We start from the raw sequence: 21,855 nt of genomic DNA on the forward strand, positions 1-21,855 counted from the left end.
GTACCTTAGGCTAAGTTTAAGTTAGGAAAAAGCACATAATTATACGTTTGCTTATTGAGCTAAAATAAAACTTAGATAAAGTAAATTACTTAATTTAGTGATTAAGTTTGAATCTTAGTCGTTGATCTCAAGGGAGGCAAGATCTAATCTTAGTTGTCCATCATTTTGTGATTAGGGCAAGGGTTAGGATTAGGGTTTTGGCTCAATGTGAAGTTATAAAAGCGAGGCTAAGGTGAGGAGAAGACACAATAGTAGCACAAGATTGAGAGCAACATCTGAGTGAGCGTGTGTTGGGTCCAAGAGAGTGTAGAGGCTAGAGATCCAGATATGTGAGAAAGTGGATCTGCTGGATCAGATCTAGAGTTTTGTAATCTATATTTTCTTAGTTGGGCCATTATCCCAGGATGGGTGCCCAAGTAAGTTTTGTGATTAATTATTAATGAAGAATTGAATAATTTGGGCATAAATATGTTTGTGTATGTGATTGAGGTCAAATTTTTGCTTCTGCTATATTTTTTGTGTTAGGAATCTGGCCATGTAATTGTTCAATAAATAACTGTTGGAAACCAAATATCGGGTGCTAGGTTCAGTAAATTCTAACAAAATCGTGATACCAAACATTCTCTCCCCTTGTGTATTGACATTCAACATATTGCACTATCATCAAGTACAATATATCATGTTCTCTCTCTTCTCTCTATGCAATATTTTGCTAGTGAGTGTGTGCATCATTTAACAACTTCAAGGAAATACAATGTTACCAGCAAGCAATGGAAATGTAAAACCTATAGACGAGGAAACCATATGTATCACACAATGTTGTGAAAATCGTGATCGGGATTAAATCAGCGCGGGGAACAAATCGGAATTATCGGGAAAAAATCGTTTGGTACAAAAATATTCATTTTTTTTTCAATTTTTTTAATATCTAAACTATCTACAACATAAAATAAATACATTGACACATAAATATGATAAAAAAAACTAATATATAAGATGTTTAATATCATTTCTAGCGCTAAAATCACACATAACATTGAATCATGTCCTGAATAGTAAGTCCTGACTCTTGAGTCCCAACTCAACCTCAAAATATCAACAAAAAATATGATAATGTATCTCATCATGTCATAATGTCATATACAATAAAATGAAAGTCTAATCCTATTGATTTCCTCTGCCCCTCTTGCGAGAAAATGCCACAGTTTTCCCTTTCCCTCTAGATGTAGGATGCTGGTGCCTATGCTGGTGGAGATGGCAGTGGAGTCTGATGTGCTCTAGAAGCTGAAGAACTAGAAGTAGGAGCTATAGGAGGTAGACCACGTCCTCTACTGGTGGCAGGGGTAGCCCGGGCAGGTGGTGTCACCTGGAAACATTACAATCTCCCAATTCTGAAATCCTTAAAAACTGATAAGTCTGCTGGATTTTAAATGAAATCTAAAATTCTACTTTCTCCATATGAAATCCAATGAGGCTGGAACCACTCTCAAACATCCTGAGTCATTTCATGGTAATGTTAAAAATTTAAGTAAAAGTGACATTCTCCTTAATCTTCATTTTCATCTTTTTACTTAATCTTCATTCTCCTTAATCTTCATTTTCATCCTTTTACATTAAGATTCTTAACATCGCCATGAATAGCATATCCATACTAGGGCCTAGACTTGATCATTAAGCTGCCCCACTCAAAAATTATTTGTTTCTTTCAAAAAAAATTGCATGGAAAAACCCAACAAAATGTTATAAAACTATGTTGTCGCGACCCCCTGGCGAATTTTTAACTTTTTATCGCGATTTTTTTCGTTTAATTATCGCGATTTTATCGGCAGAGGGAAAAAATCGCGATTTTTTTTTTTTATCGCGATTTTCACAACACCGGTATCACACATGGACTTTGAAAATGAGAGCATTGCTGAGAATGGACATTCCTTGCTCGACTCCTATGTTGTTCTATATGCCATCTATGTTGTGCATCTTAGTACAGCCCCTGCCAGTAATCATCTTATAGAGAGCCATAACCAAAGAGATCACCAACACTGGGAGCCCCAATACCTTGAGCCTCTCAAATTTTAGATGCCTTGGAACAATATCAAAGGCTTTGTGAAAGTGCAGAAAGCAACAACATACCCTGTGTCTAGCTTACTTTCATTTCCTCAGTGATGGCAGTGGGAGTAAAAATATGGTCATGAGTGCAGTGATAATTTTCTTTAAGTTGAGATTAATCCATAGGATATTCATATAATACAGCAACCATGAATTTTGTTGGTGAATAAGAACATCATTCTCCAACATGATGTTTTTACTCTTCTTTGAGATTCTGGCAATATTATTATTTATTGGGTATGGGTTGACAATTATCAAAATAACCATCAATACAAAAGATAATGTGCCTGCTCAGGGATCAACAGGAGAAAATATATTAAACAATAGATTGACAGAGAAAGCAGAAACATCTGCTGAGTTATTGACATCATAGAAAACACAAGCTATTGTTCATAACAGACATGAACTAGGATATCTTAGTTCGACTGGAATGTAGATATTTTGGTCCTGGGAATGATTTGAAATCTCCCGAAATGGATTTTGTGACATATGTGCATGAATAGCTAATGGGGTTATACTAGTTTGTGCAGAATTCTGGATTTGGCATAACACCCATTTCTGTAATGGACCAGGTGTTATATGCTGTATTACATTAAACATAAGTGCAGAACTCTTTGTATTTCCACATGTTGTTTGTGGCATGGCCCTTTTGTGTCATTGTCAATGATAATAAAATTACTTTTAATGTTCCTGGGAAATTAATTGCCTACAGGATGAAGTAGCCTATCAATCCCCGTAGGCTATAGTCCTCCATAAAGGGGAAAGAACCCAAAATTCCCACTGTTGGGCAAGTTTTGGGGCAGCTGGGCAAAGAAATCCAAAGTTGGGGCTTGGAGTTTACTCAATCAATTAAGAAGAAGAGACCACTCTAGGAAATTTATAAATATAAGATGGTTGAATTCATTTTGGATCATCAAGTGTGGATCATCTTATTGTTTCTTGAGCATCAGCTCTAAGGGTTTTAAGACCCCTTGTTCCATGTCAATTTTGGTGGTGAAAGTTCCACTGTAGTTAACACATATTCCATCTTTCTTCACTCTGATTTTGGCACAGGAAAACATCTGAGGAGGCAATGAAATTTCTTATGATCTGGATTTTTTGTCTAGCACAAGAATATCTAGAAGGAATACGAAACCCTCTCTGAACCTTCGTTTTGGCCCAGAACGACTAATTGAAGAGGCAGCGAAGTTTGTCTTGTTTATTCTCTTGTTCTGGCCACAGAAACTCATTTCTTACAGGCAGAGGAATTTTGCAACAGCTCTTTGTCAAGCGTTCTACTCTTCTGAGACAGGACGGGAATTCGGTGGATGTCTGATTAAGCAAAGTTCTGTGCACTCAAGGACACCCTCGCAAGGCCCCTGTAATGAGAGATTTCACTTTTTGAAGTCTGAAGCATTGTGTGCCCTTGCTGGGCCTCCTGTAGCAGGGAATCACCTTTTTGAAGGAGCGGAATATATAACTAGGGTTCTAGAAATCTCTGTTCTGAGGCTCTTATTATCGGCGGACGCAGAACAAGGAAGCCAATTACCCTCGCTGTAGCGGAGAGCAGAATTTTGGACACTGGATGTGAACTGAGATGACTTGGGAGCTAAATGAACCGTCAAAAACCTGTGCTGAAGTAGAGCAGTATATGTAATCCGGAACAAATCTGTAGCAGAACCGCAGAGGCCCAAAATATGGGTTTGAGGCAACCTAACCCCTGCTTGGGGTGGGCTGAGGATTGTGGGGATCCTGAATTGTCATGTATCTTAACCTGGGAAGTGAATTGGATAGAACAGAGGGCTCAGAACCCAGGCAAGCCAGGGCAATTAGACTGTTTTGAAGTATTGCTGTATTGATGGATTTGTAGTTCCTTCTGTTGAATTCTAGAACTTGGGAACTAAAAGTTGTGTTGGACTGGTTAGCTTATTTGAACAGTAAATGCAATTAATTACTGTTTGTTTGGTTGAACTGAAATACTCTGTCATATTACTACTGTGGATACTAAGTTTTAAATTTTGTACTAAATGCTACTTTGCAAATTAGAAGGGAATTTGTAAATAACAATCTGGATGTGAAAGGAAACCTAGGGAAAAATTAACCTAGTACACTAAATTACTCCATTCTAGAGTACTTATCGCAATCTTTAAGACTAACATACAACAATTTTTAGGTTCCAATACAAACAAACAAACAAAAAAGAAATATCACTTATAAATTTATATAGCAAGGTACCCATCATGCATTATCAAGAAAGGGTTTCCGTCAAGACCTGAAGCAGTGGAAATACGTCTGTGACAAATGAAAGAAACCCTCCCCGAATAGTTGCAATGTCCCTTCAAGTAAGGCCAGAAATATAAGTGTTACAAATATAAGAATACAGTGTCAATGCAAAAAGTGCAGACAAAAGGAAAGGACCGAGAGTTAACAATACATACTTCAGCATGCTACCCAAAAGAATAACTCCAGCTAGGTTGAGGCCTCCCAAAGCAATCACCAGTGATTTCTCCTTTCCGCCTGCTTTGCTGCATATATATTCATGATATCTTAGTAAACGATAACCATCCATCTTCATTTTTTTGCTCTTGTATGGTCACCATTTCCAAATGTGAGTGAAAGAAAATCAGATGGCTTGAAATGCAAACAAGAAAAAATAATATTTTCTAATTAGATTTACAGTTTTACTACCATGAAGACTCATCTGCCACCCTTCTTCCCCTTCCTAAAGGGACAATTTGCACAATTTATGAAATAATAATGTTAGTATACATCATCGGTGACATTCCCAACCTATTAATTCTGCCTTAGATCAGATATTCCCTAACAAACCAAAGGCCATATAATATAAGCAAGTTAATATCAATTGACAGAACTCATTGCAGGCACATTTCTGCCACAAGATGATATTCCTTCTAGAACCAATAGTGAAATACATATCTCAAGACTCAGACCATATTCAGATGCACAACCTGTGTTACTGGTATATCTTGTTTCCACTGTCAATCCTTGACTGACATATCCTGACATGGTTTACAACAATTGAGAAACAGAGATGGAAGTCAAATAGAACATTGTGTTCCACAATTACAAGGTAATTGCTGAATATCAGCGGAAGTAAACTTAAACCAATGTTACACCAAGTTTCAATGATGTGTGAAGAGATCCACAAAATTCAGAGGATGTCACAAGGGACAGGAAGCTCCCTAACATAGGGACCATGCCCCATATATGGAATACATAAAAATATATAAAAGCATAAAGATAAAAAAAGCATAGAGATATTTTAATCCATACTTAGCCCTATGGGCTAGCTTGAGTGCTTTGAGTGCTTTGAGCTTCATGCAGGAGGTCTCAAGGTCAATTTCTATTTTATGCCTTACCCAACATCCCTATCAGGTCAGGCACTATAATGAGCACCAACAAATTTGTAACGAGTATCATCTTCGAAATGCAGGATAACTGAACAGGATATTCCCTACAAATTTCAAATCATATGGTTCCATTGTAAAGCCAGGCTAGGTGTGTTTGTGTTCCTAGCTATGGCATAGACCAGACCTAGGGTGCATGGAAAGTTCAACATGGTATCAGAGCTACTTTGAAGCGCAGCTAGATCGGCGTGTGTGCAGGTGTCAGCTCTAGGAGGGAGCTGTTAGACTGTTGGGGGAACCAGCAGTATTGCCTAGTGAGTTGGCTAGACATGGAGTAGAAGGTTCAGCAGAGAACATGGAGATGTGGTCTTGATTGGTTTAGTGATGAGATAGTGTGGGAGTTCTGGTGGATTGGTGGAGAACTTTGTGCACAGCAATATGTTGAGTGGCGGCTTGCCAACACCGTTGATGGACTTCTGTGGACTCCTTAAAGTAAGTTGAGACATCTTAGGTGCCTTGGCAAAAAATGCGTTGGCATGGATGAGGTAGCTTTGTGTGAATGGCAAGTTGATTATGAGATAGTATCTTCACTGGGTTACAAAGTTGCACATCCAGCAATGGATCCATGTGCATACGAGGTATTTGACCCAATAGGATGATGACACTTGCGGAGTTGAGTTGAGTGGACTAGGCCCAGTGTTTAATCGCAACTCGAGACTGACCTCAAAAGGACAAAAGCTTAGTTGCAGCACTTTCTAGGAGGGAAAGCAGAGTGAGCCATGGGAGGGTGTGTAGGCTCAGAGGGAGCTTGGGTTCATAGGGAGATTGCAAAGGAGCATCAGCCCCCCAGTGGAAGTCTAACATTCAGGGTTCTAGCAATAGAGTGGAGTCTTCCAAGCCATGCAAGGAAAGTGATGGACCATGCAAGGACAATTGTGGTGCATCCAAGGAATGTTGATTTGGGGTAGCATCGGATGTGCTCTAGCCATGAAAATTGGTGGAGAGGCTAAAGCACATGAGATCTCCAAGGCCGAAAAGTTGTTTGGACAGATTGTAACCAGTTTAGAAGATATTAAAATAATTAATATTTTTGATGGAGTTCCTAAGTCTAAACTTAGGAAAAATAAAATATTAATGGGTATTAATATAAAACTAGGTTAGAAGGTTCCAAAAGTCATGGATCAAGCCAAATCTAATTTTAGCCGTTGATTAGAGATGTAATCTCGGCCGTTGATGGACCAATGAGAAAAGTATAAGAAGAGGCTTGAGGGTCAGTTGGAGAATACACCAAAGTGATCAGTCATTCATTTTGCTAGAGCGGGGTTGCTAAGCAAAGTTGAATCAGTGATCAGCAACGAGGGGTAGTGAGTACGAGGCAAAGAGGCAGAGACAATACTGAGAGACCAACGCAGAAGCAAAGAGAGCGAGAGCAGCAACCAATCCAGGCTACGCAGAGCCCAGCAGAGACAGCGCAGAGGCCAGAGGGACTGCGTCATCCATGCAGAGGCTGCTGGAGTGACACAGAGGGTCCCAGAGGCTGTGCAGTGCCTCAAAGGGCTGATGCAGAGGCCAGAAGGGCCAACGTTGAGCTTCAGTTGTGCCGGAGAGGGTTTCGTGGTACAAGTTTTCTAAATATCTGTTTCCGAATATAGAGGTATTGTTGTCGTGTATTTTTCTCTGTCGGGTGAGCCGGTTAGGCACCCAGTTGTACTCAGATAGACTGCATAATAATACAACCCTTTGAATAGTTGCACCAGTTTTCCTGCATTGGGTTTTTCCGGGGACATTTGTCCAAAAATAACGGTGTCACTTGTGTGATTGCTTTCTTTTAGTTGATGATCTATAGATGTTGTGATTGTATTATGTTTATTTTGGTATTTAAATGTATTAAATAACTTGTTCGAATTTAAATTAGTAGAACAAATAAACCAACAAAATAAGATTAATTTTCTAACTGATAGACTTAGAAAATTCAACATGGTATCAAAGCATGGTTACATATAACAGGAGAACTAAAGGCATCCGCTGAGCAGAGCATTTGCAGAAGAATTAGTGGTCTCGAATGACAGTATTTGATCTTTGCAGAAGCGACGGAGGAAGGGTTGACGGAGAGGGACTGCGTCATCAGCTATGTTGCCAGGAAATGTGGGTTCGGGGACAGGTACGGGGACGGGGACGTCATTTTTTGAAACAGGGTGCATGGGTTCGTCAAGGGTATATTATAAATTATATATATAATATATAAATATTATATTATATAAATTATAATATATATGAATTTGTACATTTTTCAACTTTAAACAAGAAAACTAAAATATTTATGATTTAAACTTTAAATATTTAAACATGCACGCCATTGAACATTCAACGTTCACAATGAAATTTCAAAATTTCTAGTTTGATATCAAGTGCAAATTGGAGTTTACAACTTTACATATTAATAAGAATCATGATATATGTCCATTGTCATAGTACATTCAAAATTTTCCTTAAGGCATGTCCAAACAAGAACTAGGAAATTTTAAAATACTAAAATAAAAATAGCTAATAGTGAACAATGGCTTCCTCAAGCCATGTCATCAACATCCATGTCATTAGCATCACTCAAATCTTCAATTAGCATGCTCTCCAGGTAGGAATCACTCTCATCTTGAGGCTCTTGCTCATCCATAAGAACTGGAGGTAGCTCAATAAGGCCATCTGGTCGTATCTCCTCATCCACACACACAGCATCATCTGTGTATTGGTCCCATCTCTTGAAAGGACCCTCCTTGTACCCAGGGTCTTTTCGAGATATGAGATGAAGTGTGCTATGAATGTACACTAAGTTCTCTGCTTTCTTTGAGCCCAACCTATTTCTCTTTATTGAATGGATAAAGGCACAAGTACTCCAATTCCTCTCGCAAGATGAACTAGCTACATAGGATATTAGGGGAAGTCCAATAAATTAATTAAAAATTAAAAAATTAAAATTAAAATGAACCACGAAGAACCCCAAAGAACCCATTTTTGGGGTTCCAATTACCCATCACCAGGGTTCTCTATACCCATCAAGACAAAAGAGCCCAATTTTTTTTAATGGAGAACCCGGTTCTTATGGGTTCTTCTCAGAAGCACCCGTACCTGAATCTGGTACTTGGGTTCAAGAACCCGGTACGGGTTCGAGAACCCCACCCTGAGGTTCGTGAACCCGTCAAACATAGGTCATCAGTCTGTGCCAGAGAGAGGCCAACGCAGAGTATGAGGAGGGCAAAGAGAGGCTCACACAGAGCCACACAGAAGCTAGGAGGGCTGAGGCAATTGGCTAGGGGAGCTGATTTGCCGGTGTCGGGATTGCGCAGAGCCAAGAGGCTCAATCCTTCAGTTGTTGGGGCAAAGGAAGCTGTGGGCAGTTTACAGGAGCAATGTTGGTGGGGTACTGTGGTTAGAACAGTACCTAACAGTGCAAGACCAAGGTAGAGGGAGTTGTTACCGAGGCGCATTTATAGCCAAGGAATCTGGATCAGTGTTGCAGTTGCACAGACGATCGGAGAGGAGCAACTTGACAATTGGCAAAAGGATTTCCAGGAGGGAAATCGGACTCAAAGGGAGTCCAGAAGAGAACCTCTAGACGGGAAGTAAAGAGACTCAGAGGAGTCGAACCGAGAACTTCCAGACGGGAAGTAGAGAGACTTAGCAGGAGTCGAACCGAGAACTTCCAAGTGGGAAGTAGAGAGACTCGAAGGAGTCGATAGAAGAGCAGCGAGATGGCCGTGAACAGGCTGAGAGATCAGGACAGGCTGGATGGAGAATCCAACTTTGTGGTCTAGAAGGACAGGATCTTGTCCATTCTAGACAGACATCGTATCAAGGGCTTCACCTTGAGAGTGATGGCTATCCCAGTTGACTCGTAGCTAATGAAAGGTACGAGGAGGCAATGGCTAAGGCAAAGTGTATCATCCTTGATGGAGTCAAGGATCATGTGGTCCCACATATTGCAGAGAAGGAAACGACAAAGGAGATGTGGGACACTTTGAAGACATTGTACAAGCATACTTCTGTGCAGAGGAAGTTGCTCTTGGAGAATCAGCTAAAGTAATACCAGATGCAGAAGGGAGAGCAGATAGATGTCTTCCTTGGTCAGTTGAAGGAGATCCGTGACCAACTAACTCCATAGGGGCCACACCGAATCAGGAGTTGATGGTAAGGACTGCACTTAACACAGTCTCCGAGGATTGGGAGACATTTGTTCAGAGCATACTGGGCAGGACAAGTCTTTCGGATTGGGAAGAATTGTGGACGGCTCTTCGTCAAGAAGAGATCAGAGGGCTGACTAACGCAGGGAGTAGCGGCAAAGGGTTCAGGATCAAGAAGGAAGAGAAGGAGGATGCGACTCTAGCATCTGCGGGAAAGCAGGAGAAGAGGAAGAAGAAGGATCTCTCCAAGGTCAAGTGCTTCCATTGTGGGGAACTGGGTCACTGTGCGAACCAGTGTCCGAGGAAGAAGAGTAAGGGAGAGGCTTTTGACTCAAAGGTAGTGCCAGTGAGGGTGGAGAAAGAAGTTGAGGAGGATGACGATTGTACCGTGAGTGCTCATGTGCCACTTGAGAAGAAGTGGGGAGACATCGAGCTGTAGTCAGGAGGACTACAAGCGATGAGGGGCAGGATCCTTGAGGTACCCAACCTCTTGGATTATACCTTGCTACGGGAGCCCCGAAGAGGAGTAGCAGGACTAGCGGATGTAGGTAGAGACAGATGCGGATGAAGCAGCAGAGAGTGCTATAGTGCAAGAGTCCCCGAGCAGCGCGAGGCTAGTAGGCTGTGACAGTGCGAGAGGCACGGGAGTGTTGCAACGGGGTAGGATGTCACAGAGAGGTTTGCAACAATGCGAGATGAAGGCAGTTGTTACAGCAGCACAAAAGTCAGTAGAGGGAGCACTTGTTAGCGGCAAAGGGAGCTTCAGCATCGGGAATGTTTCTAGCCTGACAGGGATGTCAGAAGTTGGGTGGATTAGTTACTTACTTCTCAGTACCTAAGTTGCAGTGCAATAGCAATATGCAGTAGCACGATTCTGCATGATGAGAGGGGGATGCAGTGTTGGGAGGATGGACCAGCAGCAGCATGGATGCAAAGGGAGTTGTTGTACGGATGCAGAGGGAGTTGTCGTATAGATGTAGCAGTGACAATGGCAGGGCCATGAACAACAAAATAGGATGCAGTAGTGCAGAGGATGTTGGGTGAGGAGGCCTAGCATCAGCACAAGGACTGGTGTTGGATAACCAGAGTGATACTCAGTGAGGAGCATTACTAGAGCACAGTCCTCGCTAAGAAGAAGTGTTGATTTGGGGTAGCATCAGATGTGCTTTAGCGATGAAAATTGGTGGAGAGGCTAAAGCAGATGATATCTCCAAGGCGCAAAAATGGTTTGGACAAATTGTACCCAGTTTGGAAGATATTAAAATAATTAATATTTTAATGGAGTTCCTAAGTCTAAACTTAGGAAAAATAAAATATTAATGGGTATTAATATAAAACTAGGTTAGAAGGTTCCAAAAGTCATGGATCAAGCCAAATCTAATCTTAGCCATTGATTAGAGATGTAATCTCAACCGTTGATGGACCAATGAGAAAAGTATAAGAAGAGGCTTGAGGGTTAGTTGGAAAATACACCCGAGTGATCAATCATTCATTTTGCTAGAGCAGGGTTGTTAAGCAAAGTTGGATCAGTGATCAGCAGCGAGGGGCAGTGAGTACGAGGCAAAGAGGCAGAGACAATAGTGAGAGACCAATGCAGAAGCAGAGAGAGCGAGAGCAGCAACCAGTCCAGGCTACGAAGAGCCCAACAGAGACAGTGCAGAGGCCAGAGGGACTGCGTCATCCACGCATAGGGTCCCAGAGGCTGTGCAATGCCTTAGAGGGTTGATGCAGAGGGTCAGAGGGCTGACGCAGGTTAGCAGGAGGCCAGAAGGGCCAGTGCTAAGCTTCAGTTGTGTCGGAGAGGGTTTCATCGGACAGGTTTTCTGAATACTTTTCCGAATATAGAGGTATTGCTGCCGTGTATTTTTCTCTGTCAGGTGAGCCGGTTAGGCACCCAGTTGTACTTAGATAGACTACATAATAATATAACCCTCTAAATAGCTACACGGATTCTCCTGCATTGGGTTTTTCCGGGACATTTGTCCAAAAATAACGGTGTCACTTGTGTTCTTGTTTTCTTTTAGTTGATGATTTCTAGATGTTGTGACTGTATTGTGTTTATTTCGGTATTTAAATCTATTAAGTAACTTGTTCGAATTTAAACAAGTAGAAGAAATAAAGTAGCAGAATACAGATTAATTTTCTAACAGATAGACTTAGAAAATTCAACAAAGAAAGTCATAGACCATTAAAGGAAGACATGGTGCACATAAGGAAATTCATGGTACATGCGAGGATAGTCATGATCATGCAAGGGAAGACATGGCACATGAAAGGAAAGTCATGGCCATAAAAGGAAAAATCATGGAGCTGGAAATTTCAAGGAGTATGGTGTCTTTGAATATCTAGGTCTTCTAAAAGGACATGGTTGCGATTAGATTCAGCCGCAGGGCCATTTCCATGTAGAGATGGGAATACCTTCCCCATTAAGAGGAGTGTTGAAATTGGGTAGCTCGGACGGTAGAAAACCCACAAAAACAAGGATTTGTGGGCAAAGTACCAAAGTTTGGGGCTCTGACCCAAAGGAGTGGGTTTGGAACCAAGGAGGTGAATTTAATATTCTAATTTAATGTTAAGAGGTGGAGTAGGCAACACCTTAATGAACCAAGGGGATCCCTAAGTGACCTATGGAAAAGTATAAATGCAAGTCAAGGAAAGGTTATAGTCATCAACTGACAAGGAATTCACTTGTGCAAGGAGGTTAGAAGAGACATAGCCTAGACAACCCTAGAAGAGTCGCAGTCAGCTAGAGGGAGGTCGAGTAAGTGCGTGAAGGACACAAGAAAAAATGTGAGGCCGAGTTAGGAAATTTGATCTGTGCAAATGAAGGGTTGGTTTTCCCTAGTCAAAGATGCCAAGAGGTAGGGCAAATCCCTAGCAAAAGGTTGGCCAAGTCGACCGTAGCAAAGGAGGTTTGTCTCAGTGTTGATAATATCGCTGAAATATCGGCGATATTCGGAAATATCGTGATATTTTCAGCGAGCCGAAATATCGCCAACAAAATACCGCGATATTTTCTAGAGCCGAATATATCGTGATATTTCCGAAATATCGCCGATATTTCGGAAATATCGCGCGACAATCAAAAATATCGCCCGGTGACTATAAATTTTTTTTGCACTGCCTATAAAAATCTGATTTTGGTTTTTTTCATATCATTCTCATTTCTGATTGCTCGAGAAGGAAGGGGAGAGCTATGTGGTTGCTGCCAAGAAGGGTTTGAGTGTTCTAGGCCCTACTATTGATATGCTATTCATGGTAATGTTAAATTCTTAAAGTAAAAGTGACATTCTCCTTAATCTTCATTTTCATCCTTTTAATTAAATTCTTAACATTACCATGAAATGACTTAGTATGTTTGAGAGTGGTTCCGGCCTCATTGGATTTCATATGGAGAAAGTAGAATTTTAGATTTCATTTAAAATCCAGCAGACTTATCAGTTTTTCAGGATTTCAGGATTGGGAGATTGTAATGTTTCCAGGTGACACCACCTGCCCGGGCTACCCCTGCCACCAGTAGAGGACGTGGTCTACCTCCTATAGCTCCTACTTCTAGTACTTCAGCTTCTAGAGCATAGCAAACTCCACTGCCAACTCCACCAGCACCAGCATCTACATCTAGAGGGAAAGGGAAAGCTATGGCATTTTCTTGCAAGAGGGGTGGAGGAAATCAATAGGATTAGACTTTAGTTATTTTCTTATGTGCTTGTAAGTTGTACATGAACAATGAACATTGAATATTCAAGAATCAAGACCAAGCATATCACATTCTAATTTCTAAATAGTAAATTTTGATTCTATTTATTTTTTTAAAGTGAACAATGAACTTTGAGAAGTAATTATATTTTAATTTGATTAGATAAGCTGCAACCTGCAATTTAATATGGATAAAAAACTATATTTCGGTATATATATATATATATATATATATATATAAAACGTGTCCCCCATGTCTTGTTTCCAGGTCGTTGCGTTTCGTATTGAATACTCGTGTTTACGTGTCCTTCGTGTCTCGTGTCCTCATGTCATGTGACTTAGATTAGACAATATTGATGTATTGTCTCCGTGCAGGGTGGAGTCTGAGGAGCCCCTCTTGGAGGAGTCACCTTCATGGTTAGAGCCAGTGGCAGATGATCCATTAGAGCAGGGGCAGCAAGAGGAGGACTCGGAGTCAGAGGAGTAGCAGCACTCAGAGGAGGAGCAGGTGGAGGAAGAGGAGGACACTACGGGAGCATCAACATCAACACCATCTGCTAGAGCATAGCCCCACACCTAGCACTCATTATTTGACATTAGGTGCAGAGGCAGGGTCAGGGCCTCCTACTACTAGGGGCAGGCCTGACAAACAGCCCATCATGTTTTCCTGTAAAAGGGGGAGAGGGCAGTGATTTCAGATAGATAGCTGCTAGTTTTATTTGTTATGCTACATATAACTCATGATGATGAGATACTTTTATATATGTGATGTTATTTTGTATTGGTTCTCCACATTTGAGTCCTTGAATAGACAATTATCAGGGATCAGCAGGATTTGGTATCACCTTTGATGTATCATTTCTATTTGACATCATATATATCATCAGTGTTTTCTTCATATTTATGTGCCAATGTGTTTATTTCATGTTGTTATTGCTTTATATGTTTAAAAATCTTCAAAAAATGAATATATTATGCATTTTTTATGCTTGCCGATATTTGTCGATATTGCCAATAAGATATTTTCTGGACCCTCGCCGATATTTTCCCAATACCGATATTATCAACACTGGTTTGTCTAGAAAGGCCACAGACCTAGAAGCACCTTGCAGATGCCTATTTAAGGTTGTGATGGTTGCAAGGGTCTAGTCAAAGAGGCTTGTGGGTTTCTTGAAGACAAGAGACGGCTGAGGGCCTATCGCAAACAAGGAGAAGGCTTGGTCGAGGGTCTGAAACAGCTCAGGCAGCTAGACATGCCCATCAAGGAGGCTGAGCTGGACACTGTGGATAGGGCAAGGCAGTCAAAGGTCAAGGGGTAAGGTGTAGACCTGTGTGAGGCCAAAACAGGGAGGCTAAGGAGTTTACTGCAGACAGAAGGAAGTTAGGTCGAGGTTTGGAATGGTCTAGAAGCTTAGCCATAGTCTAGCTAAGGCTAGCCATAGGAGAGGAATAGACCGCAGCCTAGCTAGGGATGATCACAAAGCTAGTAAAAGTGCCTAGAACGATTGGACAAGAGTCAAGGAGGAGGTCGAGGGTAGTTCCTCTGGCACTGATCCTACGCTAATCCTCTGGCACTGTTCCTGCCTCTCAGCTCCGTACTCGCTACCTCTTGCTGCAATCCAGACCTCTAGTTCGAATTTCTCAGCAAACCCCGCTCCAAAAATCGAACTGACTGGTCTCCCTCAGTATATCTCCAACTGACCCTCAAGCCTTCTCTTATACTTTTCTTGTTGATGAATCAACAGCCGAGATTAAGTCCCTAATCAACGGGTAAGATTAAAATAGACTTGATCTTCGTCTCTTAGAAGCTTCTCACCCTTATATATATTAATACCCATTAATATTTTTATTTTCCTAAGTTTAGACTTCGGACCTCATTAAAAATATTAATTATTTTAATAACTTTTCATCCGGATGGAATTTTCCAAAACTATTTCTGGGTCTTGGAGATCTCATGCTCTTTAGTCTCTCCACCAATTTTCATGGCTAGAGCACATCCGATGCTACCACAAATCAACACTCCCTCTTAGCGAGGAATGTGTGGTGTTCTGGCTGTTGAGAATTGCCTTTTTATTCCATGTTCGTCACAGTATTGCTGAAATGCTTTGGACATGAATCCTCCGCCATTATCTGATCTTAGACATTTGATCTTCAAATTGGTTTCATTTTCGACAAATTCCTTGTAGATTTTGAAACATTCGAATGCCTCACACTTTTTCTTTAGAAAACTGACAGTTGTCATTATGGTGTAATCATCTCATTAACATAAAGTATAATTCACCGTCTAAACATTTTGTTCTCATAGGACCACATAGATCAGTAGGTATTAATTCCAATGGACGTAACCCAAAATGTTCCTTTGTCTTGAACTTGACTTTTGTCTGTTTGTCGTGCCAACAAGATTCACATATCATATTGGTAGGTTTTGAGATTTTTGACATATCTCTAACCGCTTCTTTTTTGTTGATCTTGACTAAATTGTCGAAATTTATATGTCCCATTTGTTTGTGTCGTAACCAGCTCTTGTCTTATTTTGCCAAGAAACCCCCTTTAGGTGTCTCATCCAAAATATATATGTCGTTTGGAGCTCTGCTTGTTCTAGCCACAATTTTACCAAACTTGCCCTTCCTGATTTCACGTCTTCGAGTTGAATAACATCGTGTGTCCTTGATCGCACATCTGTCCAACACTGAGCAGATTATGATTCATATTTTCAACCAACAACACATCCTTTGTTAATGCATCCTTGCTTCCAAGAGTGACGTACCTTCTCCTATGACGTTTGAAGACCCATCATTACCAAAAGACATTGTTCCATCCTTCTTTTTGTTCAAGGATATGAACTTATTTCTATCTCCAGTCATATGCATTGAGCAACCATTATCAACATAACATACGTATTTGTTGCTTTGAGCCTTGAGAGCGAGAGCACACCTTTCAATGTTCCTTTTCCATACTTGTTCATTATGATTTTGCGAGAATTCCAAAATTGTTGCATTTGTAACATTCGACATCATCTCTCAAATGATCAAATTCGTTGATATTCTGCTGAGTTTTGGAATATCCATTTTTGAGAGATCTCCTGGAATTATATTCATTCCAAACATACATGCGACATTCTGAAGCTCTATGTCCAAACTTTCCACATGAATAACAATGACCATAAAAGATAGGTTGATACCTGGGAGGAAATCTTCTTTGAGGAATTGTCTTCCAAGGTTCTTCCTGCGAGTCTTGATCTCTCGATCTAGCTAGGAGATCTACCTGCTTTGTAGATTTTTCATATGCATCTTCTTTAGTTGTCATAGAAGGACTTGACTCCTTTTCGATTTTTTCTTCGTTATCACTGTCTTGTTGTTGCATGATTGTTGGTTGTTGATGAGTTCATCCAAAGTTTTTGAGTTGTTGGCGTAGTTTTGAAGAGTTTTTCCATTTTTTACTTCCTTTCGTAAAGAAACGATTTCAACTGCCAATGATTCTCTTTCCTTGTTGCTTTCTGTTAATTCTTTCTTGAGTGATTCTTCAATTCGTTTGCATTCTTCAACCTTGATTTTAAGATTTAGGACCTGTTCCCTTTCTGTCTTTAATTTGTCTTCAAGAGTGTTGATGTGCTTCTTCTTGGCCTTGAGCTCTTTGATAACCTTGATCACTTCAGTTTCAAATTCAACCTCAGTCATTTCTTCTTCTTCGTCTCCTTCTACGTCAAGTGCCTCTTGCTTATTGTGCTTGGCCATAAACAATAATCTTCCATTGAATTCTTCTTTGTTATCACTATCTTCTTCAGATGAGTAGCTATCTTCTTTGGAGAAGAAACTTTTCTTAAACCATTTCTTCTTTCCTTGCTTGTTGAACTTCTTGGGACTTTTATTTCCTTTTGTAACAACCTCATTTTTGTGAGGGCATTTGGTTGCAAAATGCCCAGCCTCACCACAATCAAAACATATTAATGGACGTTTACCTTTAATTTTCTCGTACCTATTCTCATTTTCCGTGAGAAATAGGAAAACTCTTTATCTGAGATTCTTCTTCAACTTCTTCCTTTTCCTCATCCTTACAATTTCAAGTTTTTTCTTTCGGAGTCTGCTTGTCCTTACTATTCTTCTTGGATGCGGCAAATGTTCTTTCTAAGTGAGATGTGCCATCCTCTTCTTCAATCCTCATTTCATATGGTGTAAGAATTCCATGCAATTCATCTATGCTAAGATTGGTCAGATTCGATCTATCTTCCAAGACAGATATCTTAGGGTTAAATCTTGCTAGCAATGTTCTGAGGATATTTCGGACAACAATTTTCGTTTCAACAGGTTCTCCCAAACCTTCCAATGTATTTGTTGTTTCATCAACACGTTAAAAATATGCAGCAATATCTTCATCTTCCCTCACTTTGAGTTGCTCAAATTTTGCCATGAAAATTTGAAGTTTTGCTTATTTCACCTTTGAGTCCCTTGCATATATATTTTCAGGCTTGCCCCATACCTCTTTAGCAGTTTTGCAACTCAATACTTTAAGATAAATAGATTTGATAAGCCCACTGATAATAAGACCTTTAGCCTTTGCATCATATACCATATTTTTCTTACCTTGTTCATCCTAGGTGGGTGTGAAGCCTTTGTCAACGATTTCCTATACTTCTTATCCTTACGCCAGCAAATGAACCTGCATTATTCCACTCCAAAGTGCAGTCATTTCCATTGAACAAAGGAACTCTATTCTTAGTATACTCCATGATCTCCTTCTAGTTGTTAGACTGTTATTGAAGGAACCAAGCTCTAATACCAATTGTTGAAAAACACTGAGAGGGGGTAGTGAATCAATATTCCTTTGCAATTAACACTTTTAAATCTTTTCAGAGCATTAGTTAATCTTCAATTATTATTAATGTTTATGCAGTAATAACAATAAATAAAAGAACACAGGACGCACAAAAATTTTAGGTGGAAAACCCCCTCCGGGTCAAAAACCATTGAACGCTTTTCTATTAAATTCTTTAATCTTCAGCCCTAATTGAAATGAAAGCAACAACTTCCTAGAATTCTAGAAAAGCATTCTTCTCCAGCTCCCACTGGGAGGCCGCCCCAATGCCCTGGTTTCTACAGTAATCAACTGAATGGATGCCCCAACACCCTAGACCAACCTACCACCCTGAAGTGTTCACAGGCTCCAACATGTAGGCGACTTCATGCACCTGCCTAGCACCTCCCTTCCACCCTATAATGACTTAAATAAGACAAGTGTGGATTCCCGTACCAGGTACAATGATCCACGATACAATATGATTTACAATGACTTTGATCGAGCACCCAATCACACTATGACCTGCAACCCAACCATGACATCATCCCAACAGAGACTCCTATACCCCCCAACAATGCCTTTTCAACTCTAGGCAGATTGATTCCTTTACAATAATGACTCTTCCAATGATGACACTTTTACAAATGACTTTTTTACAACTTTACAATGATGACTCTTGGCCTTGACACTTCTTCACAATATACGAATGGTTGTCATGTCTTTAAAGGATGTCCCGCTGCAATGCTTCCTTTGATTTGATACTTCAGCTCTTAAATGTTCGCTTGATGTTTTCCTTGAATCTTCTTCTACCTAAAATGTTCTTGTCACTTTTGTTATTGACTTGTTGCAGCAATAGACAAAGATTCCCACTCTTGATATAGGCCTGGACTCTATGCAAGACTATATCCAAAACTAACCTAAAGGTATATACAATAGAAACTAATGACAGACCCTAGACTTGTGATGAACCAAGTTCTAAGTACAACAACAAAGACCATTCTACCAACTATGACAAGACAAGTAACATGAATTTACAACATCATATAGATTTCGAAGACTTGGTGTAGCATCAAATGTGTAGTATCAAGAATAGGACATCGGAAATGTGGTATCAAAACTAATAGTGACATATGGAGAGATAGAGATATAACCGAGACCCTGTATATACTTACGTTGTCGTGCAAAAACAAATGTCAAAGATGATACTCAAAATTCAAATGTAAACACTTAATCATACATACCTTGATGTAGGAGACTTACCCTTGACTGTCCATGTGTGGTCCTTACTGTAGTGATCCTTGAATGAATGCTTTGTCTTACCTTCTAGGAGTTCGATATTGAATCTGTTGTATCTATGTCATTTCGGATCTCCAGGCTCTGAAATTTCATCTTGTGGTAGCCCTCTGAGTCCTCTTTGCAACCCCATAGGTCTGATCAAGATTGGATTCTTCAAGAAAGAGTTATGCCCAATCTCCCACGATGACTTGATTATAGACTGGTTCAATAGAGTGAACTTGTACGAAGTTCCATGTGTCACTGTTGCGATCTTCGGCCCTGAATATGCTGCTCAACAAACTATAGCCCATCCTCTTTCTGTGACTATATACAAAATTTGAATCCAATGCTCATAGAGAAAGTTATGACGATTTTCCCAATGTCACATGTTTGACATGGAATTCGGGAGCCTGCAAAAACCTGAACTTCCTCAGATCATATCTCCGAAAATATAGTGAACCAAGATCTAAAATTCGGTCACGAGGTTCACCAAGATTTCGGCTCAAATGGGTTTTAATTTCAGCTTCTGAAGCTTCGCAGAAAAAAAAGTTATAGCGAAAATGCCACGATGATTGTTTGAAGCCACAAAATCCCTACTAGAGGAGGATATGAGGGTCATTATTTATATGAATGTCTTGAGTTGAGAGGGTCCTCAACAAGTGAACGTTGGAGGGATTTTAGGAGCAATTTTTTTATTAATTATTGACTATTCAAAAACCACAACCAATTATGAGTGCCATGCCACAACCCCATAGTGTTTTAGCCCACTACTGGGGTTACTAACTTCAAACACAAATAACTCTCAAACCATGAAGAACTAGGAGGCGTACCATATATCAATGGAAACATCTCGACGAGTAGAATCCATCGAGAAGATATTTGACGCAAAATAATATGAGTTGTCAAGTCAAAATGCCCTTGCAAGATCGGGGTAGCCCCTGGTGCTGCTTGGGTTGACATCAATGACAACCACTAATCAACATCATACATCATGGCCTTAACTGCTTCCACGATAGTCTTGTTCTTTCTCTTTGCTACTCCATTCTGCTCCAGATTGTAAGGAGTTGTCCACTCTCTTTTGATGCCCTCCTTAGCGCAAAAATCAGTGAAGTCCTTATTGACATACTCTCCACCATTATCTAAGCGCAAAAAAATTATTTTCTTCCTTGTCAGGTTCTGCACTAGAGCCTTGAACTCTTTGAATCGATAGAAAACCTCGTCCTTGGTTTTCAGAAAACAAATCCAAGTTTTCCTTGAGTGGTCATCAATGACGGTGACGAAGTATTTGGCACCACTAAGAGATTTAATGGACATAGGTCCGCAGATATCTGAGTGTATCAATCCTAGTACACTCTTGGCCCTATTTTTACTCCTAGGGAATGTTGCTTTGGCATACTTTCACAGAGCACATCCTCTACATACATCATCTCGTTCTGTTCTAAGATCTAGTACTCCTGTTACAGCTTTCCTGAGAATTCTCAAAGCCCCATGGTGTAAATGTCCCATTCTTCTGTGCCATAGTTCGTTCAAATCCTGGTCTCCATTACTGCTTATCAATGCCATTGGTGATTCTAGTTGTAATCTGTACAACCTGTTACTTCTAATCTCGATCTGCACTTTCTTTTTCCAGCGTGGGTGTTTGACGTATACTTTCTCCTTGATGAAGAAAACGTCATAGCCCTTGCTTTGAAGTTGCGATACGGAAAATAAGTTCATCCCTAGTCCTGGTACATGCAGTACATTGGTAGCACGAAACTGCTCTCCCATTTCTGCTTTAAAAACTATGGTACCCTTCCCTATTGGAGTACACTTTTCCTTGTTCCCCATGGTGATCTGAAATTTCATTCTTTCCTCCTAATAATCTAAGAAACATTCCCGGATTCCCATCATATGCCAGGAGGCTCCACTGTCTATATACCATACCTCTCATGTTGCAAAGCTTGTCACACAAGCAACTTCTTCTTCCAATCTGGAAGCCAATATAGAGAAATCAAAATTACTCTCTTGTGCAATTTTCTGAAAATCTGTGCGAGTCTCCTGACGTAGATGCCTCTGCATCATGTTCTCGACCCATAATTGATTTTCCCTTCTTGTCTCTGATTACTCCCTCTGATACCATGTGAAAATTCTATCACTGCAACAACTGATTTATTTTACCTACTTATTTTCCAATAAGTTATTTATGAAAACCCTTCAATAAATATTAAAATAAATTTTGCTGCAAATATCACACCATAATACAGAAACAAATACATGCACAAGAATCAAACACATCAACACAGATATTTTTGGACAATTGTCCCCGGAAAAACCCAATGTGGGAAAACCGGTGTAGCAAAGGAGGATTTTATTATTAGACAGCTTTTTTGAGTACACTAGGTGCCAAACTGGCTCACCCAACTGAGATAAATTCTTCGGCACCTCTCCTAGGCTCAGCGTCAGACCAGCTAGCCTCTGTGCAACTC

General features: G+C 40.3%; 1 protein-coding gene across 3 annotated transcripts in view; it reads right to left on the bottom strand.

Moving 5' to 3' along the window:
• The window catches only part of LOC149238023 (Iron-sulfur cluster biosynthesis family protein), a 279,175-nt gene that overhangs the window by 39,517 nt on the left and 217,803 nt on the right, over nucleotides 1-21,855 (bottom strand). For 2 of the 3 annotated variants that reach the window (XR_016246361.1, XM_089372896.1), the window contains 2 exons: nucleotides 4,521-4,607; nucleotides 4,355-4,418 (listed from right to left, as the gene is read on the bottom strand). The exons of the other annotated variant lie outside the window; for it this stretch is intronic. Coding sequence is in view for 1 of the 2 variants with exons in the window: in XM_089372896.1 (XP_089229022.1) it covers nucleotides 4,355-4,418; nucleotides 4,521-4,607 (151 nt within the window). In the remaining variant the exon portion in view is untranslated. The remainder of the gene's footprint in view (nucleotides 1-4,354; nucleotides 4,419-4,520; nucleotides 4,608-21,855) is intronic. 3 annotated transcript variants of the gene reach the window in all.

Source organism: Pinus tabuliformis, chromosome 8 (genome assembly GCF_031772625.1).
Source record: "Pinus tabuliformis cultivar Carrire ecotype Pingquan chromosome 8, CPIR1, whole genome shotgun sequence".
NCBI lineage: Eukaryota > Viridiplantae > Streptophyta > Pinopsida > Pinales > Pinaceae > Pinus > Pinus tabuliformis.